At 41.9% G+C, this 18,260-nt stretch overlaps 1 protein-coding gene across 2 annotated transcripts in view; it reads left to right on the top strand.

Annotated features, from left to right (window-relative positions):
• XPO1 (exportin 1) overlaps nt 1-18,260 on the top strand; it is a 49,925-nt gene that overhangs the window by 21,446 nt on the left and 10,219 nt on the right. For both annotated transcript variants that reach the window (XM_084829331.1, XM_084829330.1), the window contains exons 6-15: nt 11,077-11,138; nt 11,235-11,279; nt 11,371-11,552; nt 12,132-12,180; nt 12,267-12,386; nt 12,494-12,622; nt 13,752-13,910; nt 14,643-14,840; nt 16,054-16,192; nt 17,099-17,280. In XM_084829331.1, coding sequence (XP_084685457.1) covers nt 11,265-11,279; nt 11,371-11,552; nt 12,132-12,180; nt 12,267-12,386; nt 12,494-12,622; nt 13,752-13,910; nt 14,643-14,840; nt 16,054-16,192; nt 17,099-17,280 — 1,173 coding nt within the window. In that variant the 5' untranslated portion in view covers nt 11,077-11,138; nt 11,235-11,264. The remainder of the gene's footprint in view (nt 1-11,076; nt 11,139-11,234; nt 11,280-11,370; nt 11,553-12,131; nt 12,181-12,266; nt 12,387-12,493; nt 12,623-13,751; nt 13,911-14,642; nt 14,841-16,053; nt 16,193-17,098; nt 17,281-18,260) is intronic.

Below are 18,260 nucleotides of genomic sequence, written 5' to 3'. Positions count from 1 at the left end.
TCAAGGAACAACTATCCCCAAGTGACACCGTCTGGAATGGTCCTGAGAGAAAGGAGCGGAACCACTTAGGTTCACAGTTTGGGTGTACTCCTGGATTCAGTGCTGAATGTGGATGTCCGGATTTTTGGTGGTGGCCATGAGTGCATTTGCCCAGCTGATGCTGTGGTGACCCATGCTTTAATTATATCTTGTTTGGATTACTTTATTGGCTGTCCATGGGGCTTCCTGTGAAACGTCAGGTGGTCCACAGCGCTGTGGACAAAAATGTGACGCTTGTTGCAACAGCTTCACAGGCTATCAGTCTGTTTTAGGGCATGATTCAAAATGCTGCTTGTTACCTATAAAGCCCTATATGACTTGGGACCAGGCTTTCTGAAAGACCACCTTCTCCCATACAGCCTTGCCTGGTTTGTAATCTTCCAGGGAGGCCCTTGGTGACTGCTCACAGGCTCTGGAACTCCCTGCTGCGGGACGCTAAGTTGGCCCCATCTGTGTTATCCTTCAGTAGGGAGGCAAAGTTGTTTTTATTCAGACAGACCTTGGGCACATAAGATGGTATGTTGCTGAAGAGGGTTCTATTGGCTTGGGTGCTGTTTATTTTATTGTGATTTTAATTATTTTAATTGCTTTGTTTTTATAATTGTTTTAATTAAGTGTTTTGATCATGGTTTTATTATTAGCTGCCTTAAATGCCATTCTTTTGGTGGAAAGGCAGGATATAAATCAAATACATTTTATGGTGATAGAATTGCTAAATAAGAGTTGGTTTGTCTGACTTGATATGTGTGGTAGAAACTTATGGTACCTTTGGAGTGGGTGGAATGTTACAGCGATTCTGCAGTCTCTTGCATGGCAGCGATCAGTGGACTTTTAAGTTACTCCTTATCAGACTTGCTCATGGGCTAGTGGTATATCCAGTGTCACTGTTTCTCTTGGGAAATCATGGATTCACCTGGATTCTCTAGTATGTTTTGGGGTGGGGAGGAATGTAAGTCTAATTGTACCATGTACTCTTGACTGTTAACCCTAAAGAGATGCTTTCTATCTTACTGATTGTATGAAGCAGTTAGAAACTTTCAGATTTTGAAATTAAAAAAAAGTTAAAAGTTGCAATTTCAAAAACTTATACCAGACCAAAATAATTCAGCACAGTAAGCATGCTGGAACTCAGAAGTGTTGCTGTGGTGTCAATTGCTGAATCATCTGCATCCAGCCTTTCCACCCAGACTTCTTGCACTGTAGTAAAGAAGTCCCTTCTAACTTGGCAGCGTTCAAGAATAAAGCAGCATTTTAGTTCCTGAGGTCTTTTAGATATTTAAATGCAAAACATTATTAAAACCTGCTTGAATCACTTCCTAAACTCTTATTTTCTGTATCTTCCATATTTTCATCATGCTATCTAGGAAACTTCTGCCAGACAAGGCACTATTCCAGCCTTACTGTAATCATCTGTCACTTTTGCTGTGCTAGTCAGATGACATGCCTTGAAAAGAATCTGTAACTGGACAAATAAATCTGACTCATTTCCAAGTAACCTTATAGCATAACTGATCATAGTTGTAGTACACAGAAAAAATTTTAAGAAAAGAAGGAACTGGAAATCAGCCTCAGTGTAGGCTGTGGACATATTTAATTTCTACAGCAATAGCTCACATCCAAATACCATTTTTAACTTGCAGTCTTCATTTGGTTTCTTGCTCATTTTGATAAAGTTGGTATTCTCTTGCTTTAAATGATTGCAGAGACTTTTTAAGCTAGTAGTTGCATTACCTCAGCACTCAGTTGGTCCAAATCTAGATTTTTTCATTATGATACCTTTAAATCAAGTGGAATCAGAAAGATAAAGATGTCTTCAGAAAGACATCTGAAGCAGCATTCTTTTTCTGGGCTGGCTGCCTTCAGCAATTATTAAATCACACTTTTCTGTAGATTGAATTTGTCCCACGTTTGCCAATTTAATATTTTGTTCTCAGAAGTACTTGTAATGGCAGATTACAACTTCGAGATTTTCATTGTAAGTAGAAAGGACATCATTACAGTATCTAAGGAGAAGACACTTTAAAGCAAGACAGTTTGTTCTTGCTACACGTAAGGCCATTTTTATAAGAAATAAAAAGTGAGTTTTTCCTACCTGTGGTATTCAGTTCAATTGTCAGGAAGTCCGGGTTCTTCTATCTTGATTGGCAGTCTATCTTGATTGTCTTGTCCTTTATGATCAGGGTGATGTGTATTTGCAGTTCTATATTTGAAGCTTTTACTTTAAATGTTTGGGCAGAATCCAACAGGGCACTTATTCCACTGCTGATTCTCCTATGCCCTGCCATTTCCCATCCACAAGCAATGCCCACCACTTGCAAAATGGAGAATTAGTGCTTCTGGGGACAACTGGAAATGAGTGAAAATGCTCATTTCTGGAATAGGGCAGGTCAGTGAAGCTCACATAAGGAGCCACGCTGACCTGTCCTGATCCAGAAATGAGCATTTCTGCTTGTTTCAGGCCTTCCTCTCACAGCAGAATTGGTGGAACCCACTGCATACGCAAGAGAATTGGCAGGGGCATAAGCGCCCCATTGGATTCTGCCCTTAAGACTGGAAAGAGAGGCTGGAAGACTATATGGAGATATCATCTAGAGTTCAAGTGTCATTGTTTCAGGCAGAGTACAGACTTGTAACGTGAGGCCTCTCCCGCACCTAGAGTGATCCCATCCTATACATACAATCTCATGAGTCACTAAAGAGAAGTTTCTAATTTAATTCTGAAATTGTATTTTCTACTTTTCTGAAATTACATATTGCCCCCACACAGGGGCTTTTTTCTACCTTGCCTCTAAACACCGCCTTGGCTATTTTTACTTAACATAATATCCAGTCTTAAGATGTCCAACAAAGACATTAGTTGCTGTAACATTTTGGTTGCTCCTGATAAAAATATTATCGTATTGATGATTTGATTTTTGTTATTCTAATGGACCAATGCAGCTGCAAACCTTTTATAAATAGACCAATCCCTTTTAATTGTTTATTTTTCTGGACCCTTTCATTGCAAAATCCTGAATTATCTTCTGAAAAGCAATTTCCCATACAAGTTCATACTCCATGGGCAAAATAGCTAAATGATTTAACTGTCTTTGACCCATAGTAGAACGTCTGAAGTTTTCAGTGAGTGCTAGCTTGCTGAAGCTTCTTTCCAGTTCTGCTACACCAAATGGCACTGTTCAAAAAATTGATAGGCTAGGCTCACTTAATCAGAAATTAAGTGCAGCTCTTTTTTGTTAATAAGTGAGGGTAGTTCATACTATTTCAAGTAGACATGAAGGTTATTTTTTTTCAGATGCAATGTTTAATTTAAAAGGAAAACTCTCAGACAGATCTGTAGGATGCTTGTGTAAATTGGGCCTGTAAACTCTACCAGCAGCACAGACTCTCGCTGTCCCTGGGATCAGTGTTCCTGATTATTATGTTGCCTTGTCCTGTCCACAAGCTGTCCTTCATTCCTGCATGTGCCCAAGAAACTCTGGGACTGAGTTCTTGAAGAGCATGTCACACAGGTAAACAGAAATCTGTCTTTCAAACTATAAGCCGCTACCGGTCAGTGTTGACAATTTTGGACAAGACGGACCAATGGTCTGACTCGGTATAAGGTCTGACTCGGTATAAGGCAGCTTCCAGTGTTCCTAAGTCTTAGTTAATTGTACAAACACATACGCTGTTCTAGAATAGAGATGTAGAATTTCCAGACATTTTGAGGCCATGAAAAAGACCCATTTTTTCCCCTAGGTTTTTTCCCCAGTAAAATTGGAAATTTTGTAAAAATTGAAAAATAAGCAATAAGGGTTTTTTAAAGCATTCTTTACAGATCTAAAGTCACTTTGTTGCTTTAGGATAGCCTTCCCCAGCCTGGTGCTCTCCAGATATTTTGGACTTCAGCTCCCATCAGCCTCAGGCAGCATGGCCAATGATCAAGAATGCTGGGCACTGTAGTCCAAAACATCTGGAGGGCAATAGGTTGGGGAGGGCTGCTTTAGGAATATAAAGCAGCCTTTCTGTTCCTAAAGTTAGTTTATGTATAACTTAATTTGCTCATAAAATTATCATTATATTATTGTCTGAATAGATTAGAATGACATGAAATTACTGCTACTGCATCAGAAATACAGGACATTGTAGAACAGAATGCACATTTACTGTCAAGAATACACAGTGGTGACTCTACTCACATGTTGGGGAACTGAGCATAAATGTCAGTAAAATGTGCTTTAGATCAATAATGTTAATAAGGAATGAAATGCTGGGAATCTTACAGAGAGGATTAAAATATATGTATTTTTCCCCGTGGCTTCATTATTTCCAGACATTTTTACATCTCTGGTTTTTCTATAAAAATGTTGCAATATACATAGTTTTTAGGAATTTTGTGGGGAGTAAAGGCTGGGTAACAATATATAAATATTTTGTTTTAAATTCTAAAATAAAGTATTTCATAATCCAAAGCTGCTCAGTTTTTCAGGCTAAAGCAAATAAAAGTGTTCATATTGCATAATGTTTAGAAATAATTTGCGGGGGAGTAAAGGCTGGGTAAAGACTTATTTTAAATTCTAAAATAAAATATTTCATAATCCAGAGCGGCTCAATTTTTCCAATTTGGGGGGATAAAACAAAAACGGTCCTTGGAGGAAAAACGGGGACCCCCCCCCCCAGAATTTTTCTGTTCTTTTCCTCCAGCCTTTGCATCTCTATTCTAGAAAAGTGCCTGGGGCAGCAACTCACTATTCAGAATTTTGCTTTTTCTGTTCTAACACTGCTTCTGATTGGCTTCTGCAAATTTCACAAGATCTGGGCAATAGGTATATAGATAACAGGGAAATAAGTTTCCTTAAATATCCTCAGGTATGTTCTACAATTTAGTCTCATGGTATTTACCTCATGCTAACGGCATTGCAGCCTGGGTGGGGAGCCCTCTGGATTTCTGGGCCACACTAAAGTGTACCATTCCCTCTCTTCTTCCCCCTACCCCAGTGCTTGGGCCTTGGCAACATTCGGATAAATTAGCATGAAGGAGGGCAAGGAAGACCACTAGAGGTTTCCTGGTTGGCAGCTGGTTAGCCACTGTACCAACAGAATGCTGGACTAGATGGACCTTTGGTCTGATCCAGTATGGCTCTTATGTAACCCCTGGAATAGAAAATTCCTCAGTGTGGCACTGGAATGTGCCCACCATCTACTTTTCCCCATTTTTATTAAAGTCAAAGGAGATATCTCACTCCATTGAGTTCAACAGAGGTAGGGAAAAGGGTGCCCTGCCGAAAAATAGCTTGGGGGGAGCCCCCATCACCACCACCAAGGACCCTTGGGGCTACAGGGTCCTTGGAGTGGGCTGACAAGGAACACGAGAACAATGTATTGTTACATTGATAAAACATTGAAGGTTTTGTTTTTTGAAGGACGTTATCCAGTGATGGTCTATTCATGAAAGGTTCTTTGATCCAGGAGAGACTTCTGTGAATGATATGGGGTGATTTTTGCCAATTCCCCCAGCAGCCCTGATGTCACCTCCCATGCTGTTCAAGAGGTTACCCCAATACTCCAGAGCAGATTTAGGGGGATTGGTGACAGGTACCTCCCCCACTCCACAGGATGAAAGCGCTTTCCCTGAATGGAAGGGGTAGTAGAGGCTGAACATGGTTTCAGGTGGGCATGACATATTTTTCAATGCTTTGCCCAGTTGTTGACACCTTCTTGTGACCAGCAGAATATGTCATGCAAATTAATCTCGCATAATATATTCAGAAGGATCTCTGAGCGCTTTTCTCCCTGAATGAGAGTTGGAGGCAGAGGTTACTTTTATGTTCAAATTTTTCAGAATCTGTACCAACCCACTGTGTTTGTGTGAATCACTATTCTGTTCTGAGCATACCACTGAGAGTGATTGGATCATTTAATCACATTCATATGTGATGTAGAGATGCAGGCAGAATTACCCACCCCTAGTGCAGGCTGACTGGAAGGAGGCATGGCCAGAAGAGTTCTTCTTCATCAGACACAGCGCACAATTGTCTTTATGGGTGCTTTAAGTTCACTGGAGCCTTTTAAATTATTTTATTTCAGGGAAATTAACTGCCATACAGGTTGCGGAATTTAATTTGATTTAACTTTGCCAAATCCACACACCCTTGCTTTATGATTTTGTGCACAGCTTTATTTATTTATTACATTTCTATACCGCCAAATATCCAAAGTTCTCTGGGTGGTTCACAGTTTTTTAAATCCACTGTGCACAAGAAAAGTCTTCCTGAGGTTAGTCAAGTCTTGCTTATTTATTTACAGCTTTTTTACCTAACTCTTCAGCCAGAAAAGGGCTCCTAGAGCAGCTAACACAGATTAATAATAAAACAGGGTTACAATCTAAAAGACATGGCACAAAAGGAAATGAGTTTGGGTAGGAGAAGGAAAAAAGAAAGTTGTGCACCTGTTCTTCATTTCAGAGTTCTTACAGGTGTTCTTTCTGGCAGGGAAGGATGAAACAAGCTCCCTGCAGCAGTTCTTTCTCTGACCGATGTATGGGGATGTAAGTTGGTCTTCCCTTTGGTGTGATGTTTATCCTGGGAGGCAGAGGGTGCAGCCCCCCAGTGGCCCTTGGTTCTCTGGCCAATGGATGAGGCCAGAGTCTCCAGTCTTTTTCGTTAGAAGTTTTCTTGAAATTCTTTCCCTAGGAGCTTCTCTCTTGCATTGCTCAAGCAGCAGCATATCTAATTGCAAGGCCACAAGTTCTCTATTTTGAATAGTAGCTATTCTAAAGGCAGCTGTACTTATACTCAAAATCACTAATGCCTTAAAACCGTAGCCCACCTATAAACAGGGTTGGTGGTTTGACAAGTGTGTGCTTGTGCAGTTGCTTACATGCCATGTAGAAGAATATAAAAATGGGCACCTGTAAATACATGCTTTGTTAGTTTTTTTTTAAAAGAAGTTAAAGTTAAGTTCTCATGGTTATGGATATAAGTTTAAATGCAGACGCTGGCCTGGTTCACGCTAACGACAATCCATAGGTTGTCTAGCCGTTGGTTTGTTGGAGCTGAGAGCAAGCAAGTGCACGGCCTCCCACTTACGCTCCACTTATGCTTTGCATCTGCTTTCTGAAACAACCCCATTCCTGGGTCATTAGTCATGTCATCTGAACCCAGAACTCTGGGTTGTTGAGGGTTAAACAATCCAGCGTTTGAAACAACAATTTCTTGTTGGGTTCAAGCTCTGGGTCGTTTAATCCTCAACCCAGAGTGCCAGCCTTGGACATCATGACTAAAACCTCACGAATTGGGTGTTTCTGAGTTGTTTCAGAAGCAGATGCAAAGTGGAAGTGTCAAGGAGGCAGGAGGCGGCTTTCTCATTTGCTCCACCCCTCCAATTCATGGGTTGTTTAACCCATTATTTATTATTATTTGTTAGATTTATTAGCTGTCCATCTGGCCGGTTACCCGGCAACTCTAGGTGGCGTACAATACAAATAACACGAAATACAACAAATTTACATAATCAACTGAAGAAAACAACATTGCTGTAAAAAAAAAATCAAAACCCTAACCCACCCTAAATGCCCACCTGAACAGCCAGGTTTTCAAAGCCTACTGGAAGCTCATCAAAGAGGGGGGATGGCAGAGGTTACTAAGGTGGGAATTCCACAGAGTGGGGGCCACCACAGAAAAGGCCCTCTCCCTAGTCCTCACCAGCCTAGCTGTCGGGACAGACAGAAGGCCTTCCAAGGCCGATCTTGTTGAGCAGAGTCCCTGGTAGTGTGGAGGCACTCCTTAAGATAGACTGGGCCGAAACCATATAGGGTTTTAAAGGTCAATGCCAACACCTTGAATTGGGCCTGGAAAACAACTGGTAACCAGTGCAACTCCTTCAGCACTGGAGTGATGTGGTCTCACCGATGGCTACCTTTTTTCAGGTGGGCCGCCGCATTCTGCATCAGCTGCAACTTCTGAACCATCTTCAAGGGTAACCCCACATAGAGCGCATTACAGTAATCTAGGCAACAGGAGACCAGGGCATGAACTACTGATGGAAGCAGATGGTTAGGGAGGTATGGGTGCAGCCACTGTATCAGATGGAGCTGGTACAGTGCTGACTGGCTCACAGCTGACCCCTGAGCCTCCATGGATGGCTGGGAGTCTAAAATGACCCCCAGGCTGCGGACCTGGTCCTTCAGGGACAGCCATGCCCCATTGAACACCAGGTCAACATCCCCCACCTCCCTTTGTCTCCCACCGAAGAACTTCAGTTTTGTCGGGGTTCAATTTCAGCTTAGTCATTTCCATCCAGCCACTCGCCAACTCCAGACACTTGGTCAGCGTTTCTACAGCCAACTTTGGCAAAGATTTAAATGAGAGGTAGAGTTGTGTGTCATCCACATATTGGTGTCACTGCACCCCAAACCTCCTGATGATAGCCCCCCATCTGCTTCACATAGATATTAAATAACATTGGGGAGAGAATAGAACCCTGTGGCACCCCACAAATGAGCAACCAAGGGTCTGAAGTCTCCTCCCCCAGAGCTACCCTCTGGTACCTACCAGAGAGGAAGGAACAGAACCACCATAATACGGTGTCCCCTATGCCCAACCCCTCCAGGAAGTCCAGGAAAATACTGTGGTCGATGGTATCAAAAGCCACTGAGAGATCAAGGAGAACAAGGAAGGAGCATTCGCCCCTATCCAGAGCCCTTCCCATATCATCCACTGAGGCGACCAAGGCCATTTCTGTCCCATGGCCAGGCCTGAAGCCCAACTGAAATGGATCCAGCTAATCATCTTCTTCCAAGTGTGCCTGCAACTGCAACACCACCACCCACTCAATCACCTTGCCCCAAAATGGCAGATTCAAGACCAGGCAAAGGTTGTTCAAGTCTTCACCATCGCCTTGATCCCCTCCCTAAGTCTCTCCCTACAGCTCATAATGAGCCAAGATGGGCAAGCACTGAGTAAGCAGGCGGTCGGCCTTAAAGATGAAAGCATCTGAATTGGCATTACGTGCGAACCAGGTCACCCAGCAATTATCTTAGTTCAAGATGTGAATATAGCTCTTTTATCCCTTACTAACACCTTAGAATACTTTGGGTTAATGTGCTTGTCTAAGTTGCTTCCTTTATTTTATTTTCCTTGTGTCTGTACTTTTCGGAGTTTGGGCTTTCCCCTTCCTATCCCATGTCTTCCTCCTCCAGCAGAAAAACACGGTCCCCATCTCCTTCTCACAGGTAGTAGAGACTAGATGAACCATTGCTCTGTGAAGTCAGTAGATGTAAGTGGTGAGATCTCTGTGTAGTGTTTATACTTGGATATGTCAATGGGTAAGACCTGTTACCTTTTTTTGTAGCCATTTAGGTTGCATAATGTCAAATTGATTTTTAAATCACCGGGAGAAAACAGTGTTAAATGATTGACTTAAATCAAAACCTCAAACCTTCATTAGATGTAGGACAGTGCATCTGCAGGAATGATCAAAAAATGATAGCAGTGAAGCAGAGGATGCTCATACAAGAAAAAGGGGTGCTGGAGAACTTGAATCAATTCAGAGGAAATTTTCCCTTATGGCTTGTGTAATAATGCTGAAAAAGTGGTAAAGTAAAAGATCTTATCTCTGCTGAAAAAAGATCCTGTGTCTGTTCCCTGTCCACTTAAAGAGAACTTTCGGAAGGTCGGAAATGATGACTAACCGCACAGTTTGAAATGTTACTTGACATGCAAAGGGGGTCCAAATAAGTCAATTTGTCTAAAATTACATCCTCATTTCGTTGTCTGCTGTGAGGCAGAATATATACAGCTAGCATTCAGGGAGGTCTGTGAAACATGCATCTTTCAAACACCACTGTTGACCATGTTGATGCCTTGATTTGACTGGTGGTGAGGAATGAGATGAAGTTTTGTATTCAGCTGTCTGTGCACATGCAAGGACACTGAACACAATGGATTTTGAGGAGTCTTGACTGCCTAGATCTTTCCTGCAGAAAGGCTAGTAGACTAGGTAGATCAGTGTTTTCCAATGGGAGGGAAAATAAATATCTGATACACTTGCTTGGTAGGTAATCACAGATATTCATAACTTTAAGGATGCAGGTAGCTAGAAGGCATAAAAGATCACCTAGGTGGACTCAGTGTGAATAGCAGTGGTGAGGAACCTCTTTCAGCCTGGGGGCCAAATTCAATTTCAAAGAAACTCTCAGGGGCCACATTCAAGTGATGAGTGGGACTGAAGGCAAAGGTAAAAGGGGTGTGGCAAAAATACAGAAAATACCAGCATAATTGTTGCTTAAAATTCTTACTGCCAGTAACCAAGCCTTAGGAAAGGCATTTCAACCTTTTAGAATGGCGGGGGGGGGGGGGATACATAGACCAGGAAACCATCAGATGATTGGGAGAAAGGGGATGTGGCCATCGAGGGAACCCCCTGATTTGGCCCATGGGTCTGATGTTCCCCACCAGGTGTATAGGGTAGTATCCCCTGAAGCTAAGGACCAGTTGTGATACGCCAGTCCAGTAATAATGCGGTGCATGACCTAATGGGCCATATTAATAATGCTTGAACTCTTAAACGTAAGCGATTTCTCCACCCATGGCTTTATGTGAAAAACGCAGCCTTTGACTCACTGGCCCTGTTGTGCAAACACTTTTCTTCTGGGTGCAAGAAGCTTGCACTTGCTTTCTTCTCTGAGGCTAATTTCCTTGGATCGAAAGTAATGTATAATCTCACACCTGGCAGAATCTCAGATTTATCTTTACATGGGATCTTCTTGAACCTGTTATCCAGAGCTGCATTGATTACTATCTGTATCAGATTTCTCTTTGAGCTGCAAAAGGCCGCTTAAACTTACTTACCGTTTGCTTTATGTGAATGAGCCAGTCTGAGTGCTTTTTGGAGTTTGTCATTTTAAGAATCCCATTGCCTAAAGATTCACTGGTATAGGTTCTCTGGTAAGGTATAAGATCTAATATATATATAAATGCAATTACGTCACTTTGGCACAGTCTGTTTTTTATTGAAGGTTTATAGCTTCATAGGTAACTGTTATTTAATATCTTGTAGGTATAAAAAAATATGTTGTTGGCTTAATTATCAAGACTTCATCTGATCCAGCATGTGTTGAAGTAAGTGAAATTGTGATATTTCTTCAGGGGATTGGAAAGTGGGCTGCTTGCTGATGAAGTAAAGACAGGTCTTAACTTTTCTCTCTCTCTCTCTAGAAAGAGAAAGTATACATTGGAAAGCTAAATATGATTCTTGTTCAGGTAAGCTTCATCTCTAGACTCAACATACTGACGCTGAAAGAGTTGAGTCATAAGTTAATCTTACGCCACTTTTGGTTCTCATGCTTTGCAGATATTAAAACAAGAATGGCCAAAACATTGGCCAACATTCATCAGTGACATAGTTGGGGCCAGCAGGACAAGTGAAAGCCTTTGCCAGAACAACATGGTAATCTTAAAACTGTTAAGCGAAGAGGTTTTTGACTTTTCCAGTGGACAGATAACTCAAGTGAAAGCCAAACACTTGAAAGACAGGCAAGTGATTTTTCCATAAGTTGTATACAAATAGGTTGGCTGTGACTCTCATAATGAAGGGGTAGCCAGATTGGCTGTGGAAGAGTGACACTTACAGAGGCATGCCTTTGACTCGCAGGTCACAGCCCTACAGTAATAAGGGACAGTTGGCATTAAGTTCTGGGTCATTGGCATTACAGCCATCTAAACTTTGCCATAATATTGTCTCTCCGAACTCTGGCATGCAGGGGTATAGTGTATACAAATAGGTTGTTGCCCTTCTCAGTTCTAACTGTCAGTTTTGCCTTGCAAACATTTTGTAGTCATTTTATATGGCAGCTGCCCCTCTTCTTTTTAACTCTCAGGATAGGTGTGTCAAGCTGGTTGTGGTATAGAAATAGAACGATTTCAAAAGTTCTGCTCTTAAAGAACTGCTTGAAGAAGTGATACATGTTTACATATTCTTGATTTTGTTTGAATTGGTACTTAGAAATCTGCTAGTTACTGATTGGTCAGCTCTGAAAAACCTCCAGAGCAATACCAAAGTCTTAGATATTAATACAACAATAGATAACTGAATTTCTTTCCTATTCCTTCTAGCATGTGCAATGAATTCTCGCAGATATTTCAACTGTGTCAATTTGTGATGGTAAGTCTGATTGCAGTATATTCATCTTTACAAAGTTTTCAGTGCATACTAAAGACAGATTTGCTTATATGTAGCTGTGTTAACAGGAAAATTCACAAAATGCTCCTCTTGTTCATGCGACGCTGGAAACTTTGCTTCGATTCCTCAACTGGATTCCACTGGGCTATATTTTTGAGACCAAGCTGATCAGCACACTAATATACAAAGTGAGTATTTACTTTAAACTGAGTAACCCACTGAGAGGGAAAGTGGGATTTTGGTTGTAGCTAAAAAGTGAGGCTTTTTTATTGCAGCTAACTTTTTTCTTCTATAGTTTTTAAATGTCCCCATGTTCCGAAACGTCTCTTTGAAGTGCCTCACAGAAATTGCTGGTGTCAGTGTAAGTCAATATGAGGAACAGTTCGTCACACTCTTTACCTTGACAATGATGCAGCTGAAACAGGTAACTTTGAGATGGTACCATGTTGAGACTTTGGATTTGCTTCCTTAAGTGGGTATCAAGTTTCAGTCCCCTTTGTGTTTGCCCTGCCTACGCTGAGCAAGCTGCTCAAGGCTCTTCTGGAAAAGTTTTTCTTCGGAGGCTTTTTCTTGTCCTCCCAAACTAGATTAGAGTAGGTAGACGATGGATAGGAGTTCTCATTTTGAAGTAACTGGTTCCTTTGTTGTACCAGTCTCCGGGCAGCACTGAAACAAGGCAGAGTCTGTTCCCCTTGAATGGGAGTGGAGCCACATGGAAGAGGGGTGGGGTCAGCGCAGACTGGCAGCCAGTTTCTTCAAGTCCCCACAAACAGCTATGCAGAATGGCAGTGCCAGCAAATGGCAGTGGTCAGTCTAGTTGCAGACTCCCCTTGACAAGAGGTGGTCATTAGCTTTGGACTGTGCATTAGCATAAAGGCTGTAGGCAACAACATTCTTATTAAGAATGTAAATCTTGTGATGTCCCACCTTATATATATAACTTGGTTGAATTTTGGATACTTAAGCATATATTTGTGGATAGTATGCCAAGTTCCACAGAAATTAGTAGGACCTACATGTGGGCTGAAACCCTGTTGATCTCAGTGTAAATTTTTATGGCCGCAATGCAGAGAAAAACAAGCCAAAAGTATGTATTCGAAGCTTATACTAGGTTACCTGCATGAATGTAGTTGGGATTTAGTTTTCTCTGTTTTATTAATGTTGCCGGTGGGGTGGGGTGGGGGTTGAATGTTACTATCCTCCTGTTTTGTAGTGTTGCACTATCTGTAATGCTGACATGTAATGTTTAGCATGCGGGGAGGCGGGGGCGGGGGGGCTATGTTTTATTTGAACTGTTCTTTGCTGACATGCTGTATCCTTGATTGTAATATAGAGCTCTAGTTTTCTGTATGGGGAGCCCATTTCTCAAAGCTACTAGAAAGTAGGGAGCGTGGGAAATACCTTACTGTAGACCATGGGACAGATGAATACCACAAATGACTTTATTTCTTTGTGGTTATGGTTCATAATGGCAAATATGCAAACCATCAATAAGATATTGGTGTTAATGAGAGTTCCTTTCAAGATTATAATTGGGTCCCCCTTGTTCTTAGATGCTTCCTTTGAACACCAATATTCGACTTGCATATTCCAATGGAAAAGATGATGAGCAGAACTTCATTCAGAATCTCAGCTTGTTTCTCTGTACCTTTCTAAAAGAGCATGGTCAACTGATAGAAAAACGTTTAAATCTGAGGGAGACCTTAATGGAAGTAAGTTCTTAATTTTTTTATTTTGTCTGTCAGATGTTGCTTTTGAGGGACAAATCGCAAAACTCCCTATGATACTGCAGGTACTTCAGTTTAATACTCCTGATAATAGCAGATGAAGTGTGTGATGTAGTCCTGTTTGCTTGCTTATTTGCATCCATTTTTGGATCAGTGCCCTCCGTATCTCACAGGCTTTACTGAAAAGTAAGTTCAGAACTCAGAGCCTAAACTTCGAGTAGTCAGCCTGATAAATCTGTGTGTCAAATGCTAGCTCCTCTGTCATCTGGGTAATTGCCCCAGTCCCAGTATTTCTGCTCAGACTGTGTAGTGCAAAGAAGATGCTGCACAGGGAATGTCATAAACATGGATAAGGCGACATAGGAGTTGCCTAGCATTTCTACACTGGCAACCCTCTATCCTGTGGAATATAAAGGGCCCCATCCAGTCAGTTATGCCTGTCCTGTGCACCTGCTCTTCTATTGCTGTCAGTGGTCAGTATTAACAAAATGCCACTTGCACAACATATTCATTATGTGGTTGGTTCTAGGGACACTAGATTGTGTTTCTCTTCCTGAGAAAGGAGTCACAAAAGCATTTTAGAGCAGCTCCACCAAAACCTTGTCTGACTGTAGAGTTGCCATTTTAGGTTTGCTTTAAACATGCTTTAAAACATCAAGTGATTCTTAGTCCTTTCAAATGTTTCAGTAATTCAGCTCCTATATATATTTGCTTTAGGCTCTTCATTACATGCTACTGGTGTCTGAAGTTGAAGAAACTGAGATCTTTAAGATTTGTCTGGAATACTGGAACCATCTGGCTGCTGAACTATATAGAGAGAGTCCATTTTCAACGTCTGCTTCTCCATTACTTTCGGGCACTCAGCATTTTGATGTTCCTCCCAGGAGACAACTTTATCTGCCTGTTCTGTCTAAGGTAATGGGAGACTTCCAGCTTGCTTTATAATCCCTGTCATAACTGTGATTAAAATCATTCCTCTAGATGTGTAGTGGCTTGCTATATTCAGCAAGGGATTCCCAGGATTACTTTATAGGAGTTCCTTGCTTCTACCTATGATGTATTGCCCCATTTATTTTAGGAATAACTCTAATCGCTAGTATTCTGGAAGACATTTGGCCCGCCGTAGGCAACGTGGTGCCTTTGGGCACCACTGCACCTGCAGATACATCTGCCTTGTGCCTGCAAACTGCCCTGTGGTTTTAAAAATTTATTTAAAAATTAAAAATTGGGTAGCTGTGAACACTTCAGAGGAAAGCAGTGACCTCCAGCTGTCTGCCATCTATATTCCTCAGAATCCTCTGTGCCCCAGTGTACCCACAAGACATTCTTAGGAAGTAAAGATGGCAGGCAGTTGGAGGCCCAAGCTTTGTTCTGAAGCCTTCCCAACCACCTGAAAAGGAAGGAACAGAGTTCAGTATCACAGCCTAGTAAGGGTGGTGGTGGCTTGGGTTTGGTAGCAGGGCAACATGGGGAGGGCTGCGGGTGACCTGGAGGAGTGGAAGGAACCTGGGAGATTGGGATGGGTGAGGACCCAGTGGAGGTAGGGGGAAGGAGGACTCAGGAAGATTGAGGCTGTGGAGAGCAACCAGAGGGCTTAGGGATGCCTGCGGGGAGGGATTAGTGAAGTCTTCCCAACTGGGGAGGGGAACAAAGTGAGGAGTGGGTCTGTGCATGATGGATGTGGAATATCTTGGGTGTAAGTGAGTGAGAGAGAGTTTAAGGGAGTGATCCTGAAAGAGAGAAATGAGTGATTTGGGGCAAGAAGCTCTTGTATCCTGGGAGTGTGGGATGATTTTGGATCAGCCATTTTGTGACAGAGCTCAGGACACGTCCTCAAAATTCTGAATGCGCCCACCAGCCCAAGAAGGTTGGGAATCCCTACATATCATTATTCCCTGTTAATAGCATTTATAATAAAACCAAGATCAGTGCTTTATAAATTCACTTGCTGTAGAGACTACAAGCTTGCTTAATGCAGTCAGATGAAGGTAGTCGACTGATGTGTCTGCTTCATGGCAAGTGCACCTGCCCCTTCTGTTTTACTGTGATACAAGGAGATTCAGAAATATCCGTGCCTGAAAATACTCTGTGAATTCCTGCTTCAGTGTGATGTTTTTCTTAAATATAGGTGCGATTGTTGATGGTTAGCCGCATGGCGAAGCCAGAAGAAGTGCTTGTTGTGGAAAATGACCAGGGGGAAGTTGTCCGAGAATTCATGAAAGATACAGATTCTATCAATTTGTATAAGAACATGAGGGAAACACTAGGTAAGTTACTTCATATTTATTGCCAAGCTCCATTCTGTAGTCTACTTCAGTATGCACTGTTGCCTCTTGAGTCACTGGTATGAATCCCTGACTTGTTGCAATTTATGGAGGAATGCCCCCCCCCCCCCAGTCCCATCTGACAAAAAATGTGAATGGCAGCAAGATAAACTAGGGCTTTCTCTATGATAAAATAAGACTCTCCTCAAGGCAAAGGAAGTATGTAAACGTGCATCTCTGCTAACTTTCTATAAATAGCCTATGTCAGATTTGTTCTTCCATGCTTCTGGAAGCTGAGGTTTTAGTTGCAAGTGCTGTTTGCAGTCTTTATTAGGGTCTTTATCATTGCGACTGTTTTGTTGGTTATAAGCTTGGAAATGGTGGGACATAAACGCCTAGAAAAGTCCAGTGTAAATAGGACTTCCACAAAACTGCTTTTACAAAAATCTAGCTATGATGCCCGCTTAATATGCATTCCTTGGCAGAGACCTCATAGAATCATAGAATAGTAGGGTTGGAAGGAGCCTTCAAGGCCATCGAGTCTAACCCCCTGCTCAATGCAGGAATCCAAGTCAGGATTCCACCATAGCCTCAGGGTGACTGCAGAGGAAAAAAGGCACTTTTGCTTACCCTAATCATGTATAATATATGTGCACGGTGAAATAGAATTGCATCAAACATAAACTGCAGGCTTCCAGGACCATTTTCTTCAATCTTGTATTGATTTATAGTATTGAACCAAATGTCCTGCTGTATATTTTCATAACTACAACTCATCCAATTCACTGTAGCAACTCTCTGTTCAGATATTAACTGTGTCATTTGTTAAGTAGAAATGGCATTCTGAATCCCTGGAAATACTTAATGCTCATTTTCAAAGGACCAATTTTTTAAAACTGTTTCTTCCAGTTTACCTTACCCATCTGGATTATGCAGATACTGAGCGAATAATGACAGAAAAGCTTCACAATCAAGTAAATGGTACTGAATGGTCATGGAAAAATCTAAACACTCTGTGTTGGGCTATAGGCTCAATCAGTGGAGCAATGCATGAAGAAGATGAAAAGAGGTTTCTTGTAACAGTAATAAAGGTATGGCAGATAAAGAAGTGTTACTAGCTTCCGTGTTTGGTGTGAGGAAGCGTCCAGCACTGGGCCATGTTAACAAGATGTGTTGCCTTCGTGCTTGTTATCTCGGCTCCTCCTCTCCCGTTTGTTTCTTCACCCAGAACATAGCTTGTTTCCTCACACAATCTCATGCCTCATTTACTTACTTTCTAGCTTGTTTATCCTCCTGCTTACCTGTGGCCTTCTATTCCTCTCATTCCTTCTTTTTTTCTTGTTAGTTTAAAAAGAGAGGAATGTTACTAGCTTCTCTGGAAAACAAATCAGATTTTTCAAAATGATTCAACATAGTATCCTTTTTGCAAGTGAGCAGCACTACCAGGTGGTGCCAAGCTTATGAGACTTAACCCAGAAAAGGCTGGTGATCTTAGGAGTTTGCACACAACTACACATTTAAAAATAGATACAATATCGATGGTTGGAATAACGCCATCTATTTTATTTTGAAGTCTTAGACCCCCACCTTTTGATTGGCAGGCTTATAAGGTGGCTTACCATAGATCAGGGGTAGGCGGACTTGTGCTCTCCAGATGTTTTGGATTCCAACTTCCATCAGCCCCAGCCAACATACCCAGTGGTAAGGGATTGTGGGAGTCATAGCCCAAAAAGTCTGGAGGGCACCAGGTTGCCTGCCCCTGCAATAGACTGTAATAATGCAAAGCTCCCTGCAGCTGCTCCTCTAACTGATGGATGGGGCCTGGTTGGTCTTCCCTTGCTGTGGGCAGGGCATATAAGCCCAGAGCAGCACTTATTGGGAAGAAGAAGAATGGGGACATGATAGAGATTTCATAGAACTTTATGAATACTGTGAATAGAAAGCATTTTTCAACTATTAAAAATCCAGTGAAATTGCCATTAGGATAGACTGTTAATTAGTAGGCTACTTGGGGAGAACGCATCCCACTTCTGCTTACATTTCTGTGCAGCGGACATGGTACTATAATAAT

This window comes from Heloderma suspectum, chromosome 1 (assembly GCF_057233095.1).
Source record: "Heloderma suspectum isolate Gila_16-S chromosome 1, 16-S_ref, whole genome shotgun sequence".
In the NCBI taxonomy this organism is placed as follows: domain Eukaryota; kingdom Metazoa; phylum Chordata; class Lepidosauria; order Squamata; family Helodermatidae; genus Heloderma; species Heloderma suspectum.
Note: the sequence above shows the minus strand (reverse complement) of the source record. Positions and strands in the feature narration are given on the sequence as shown.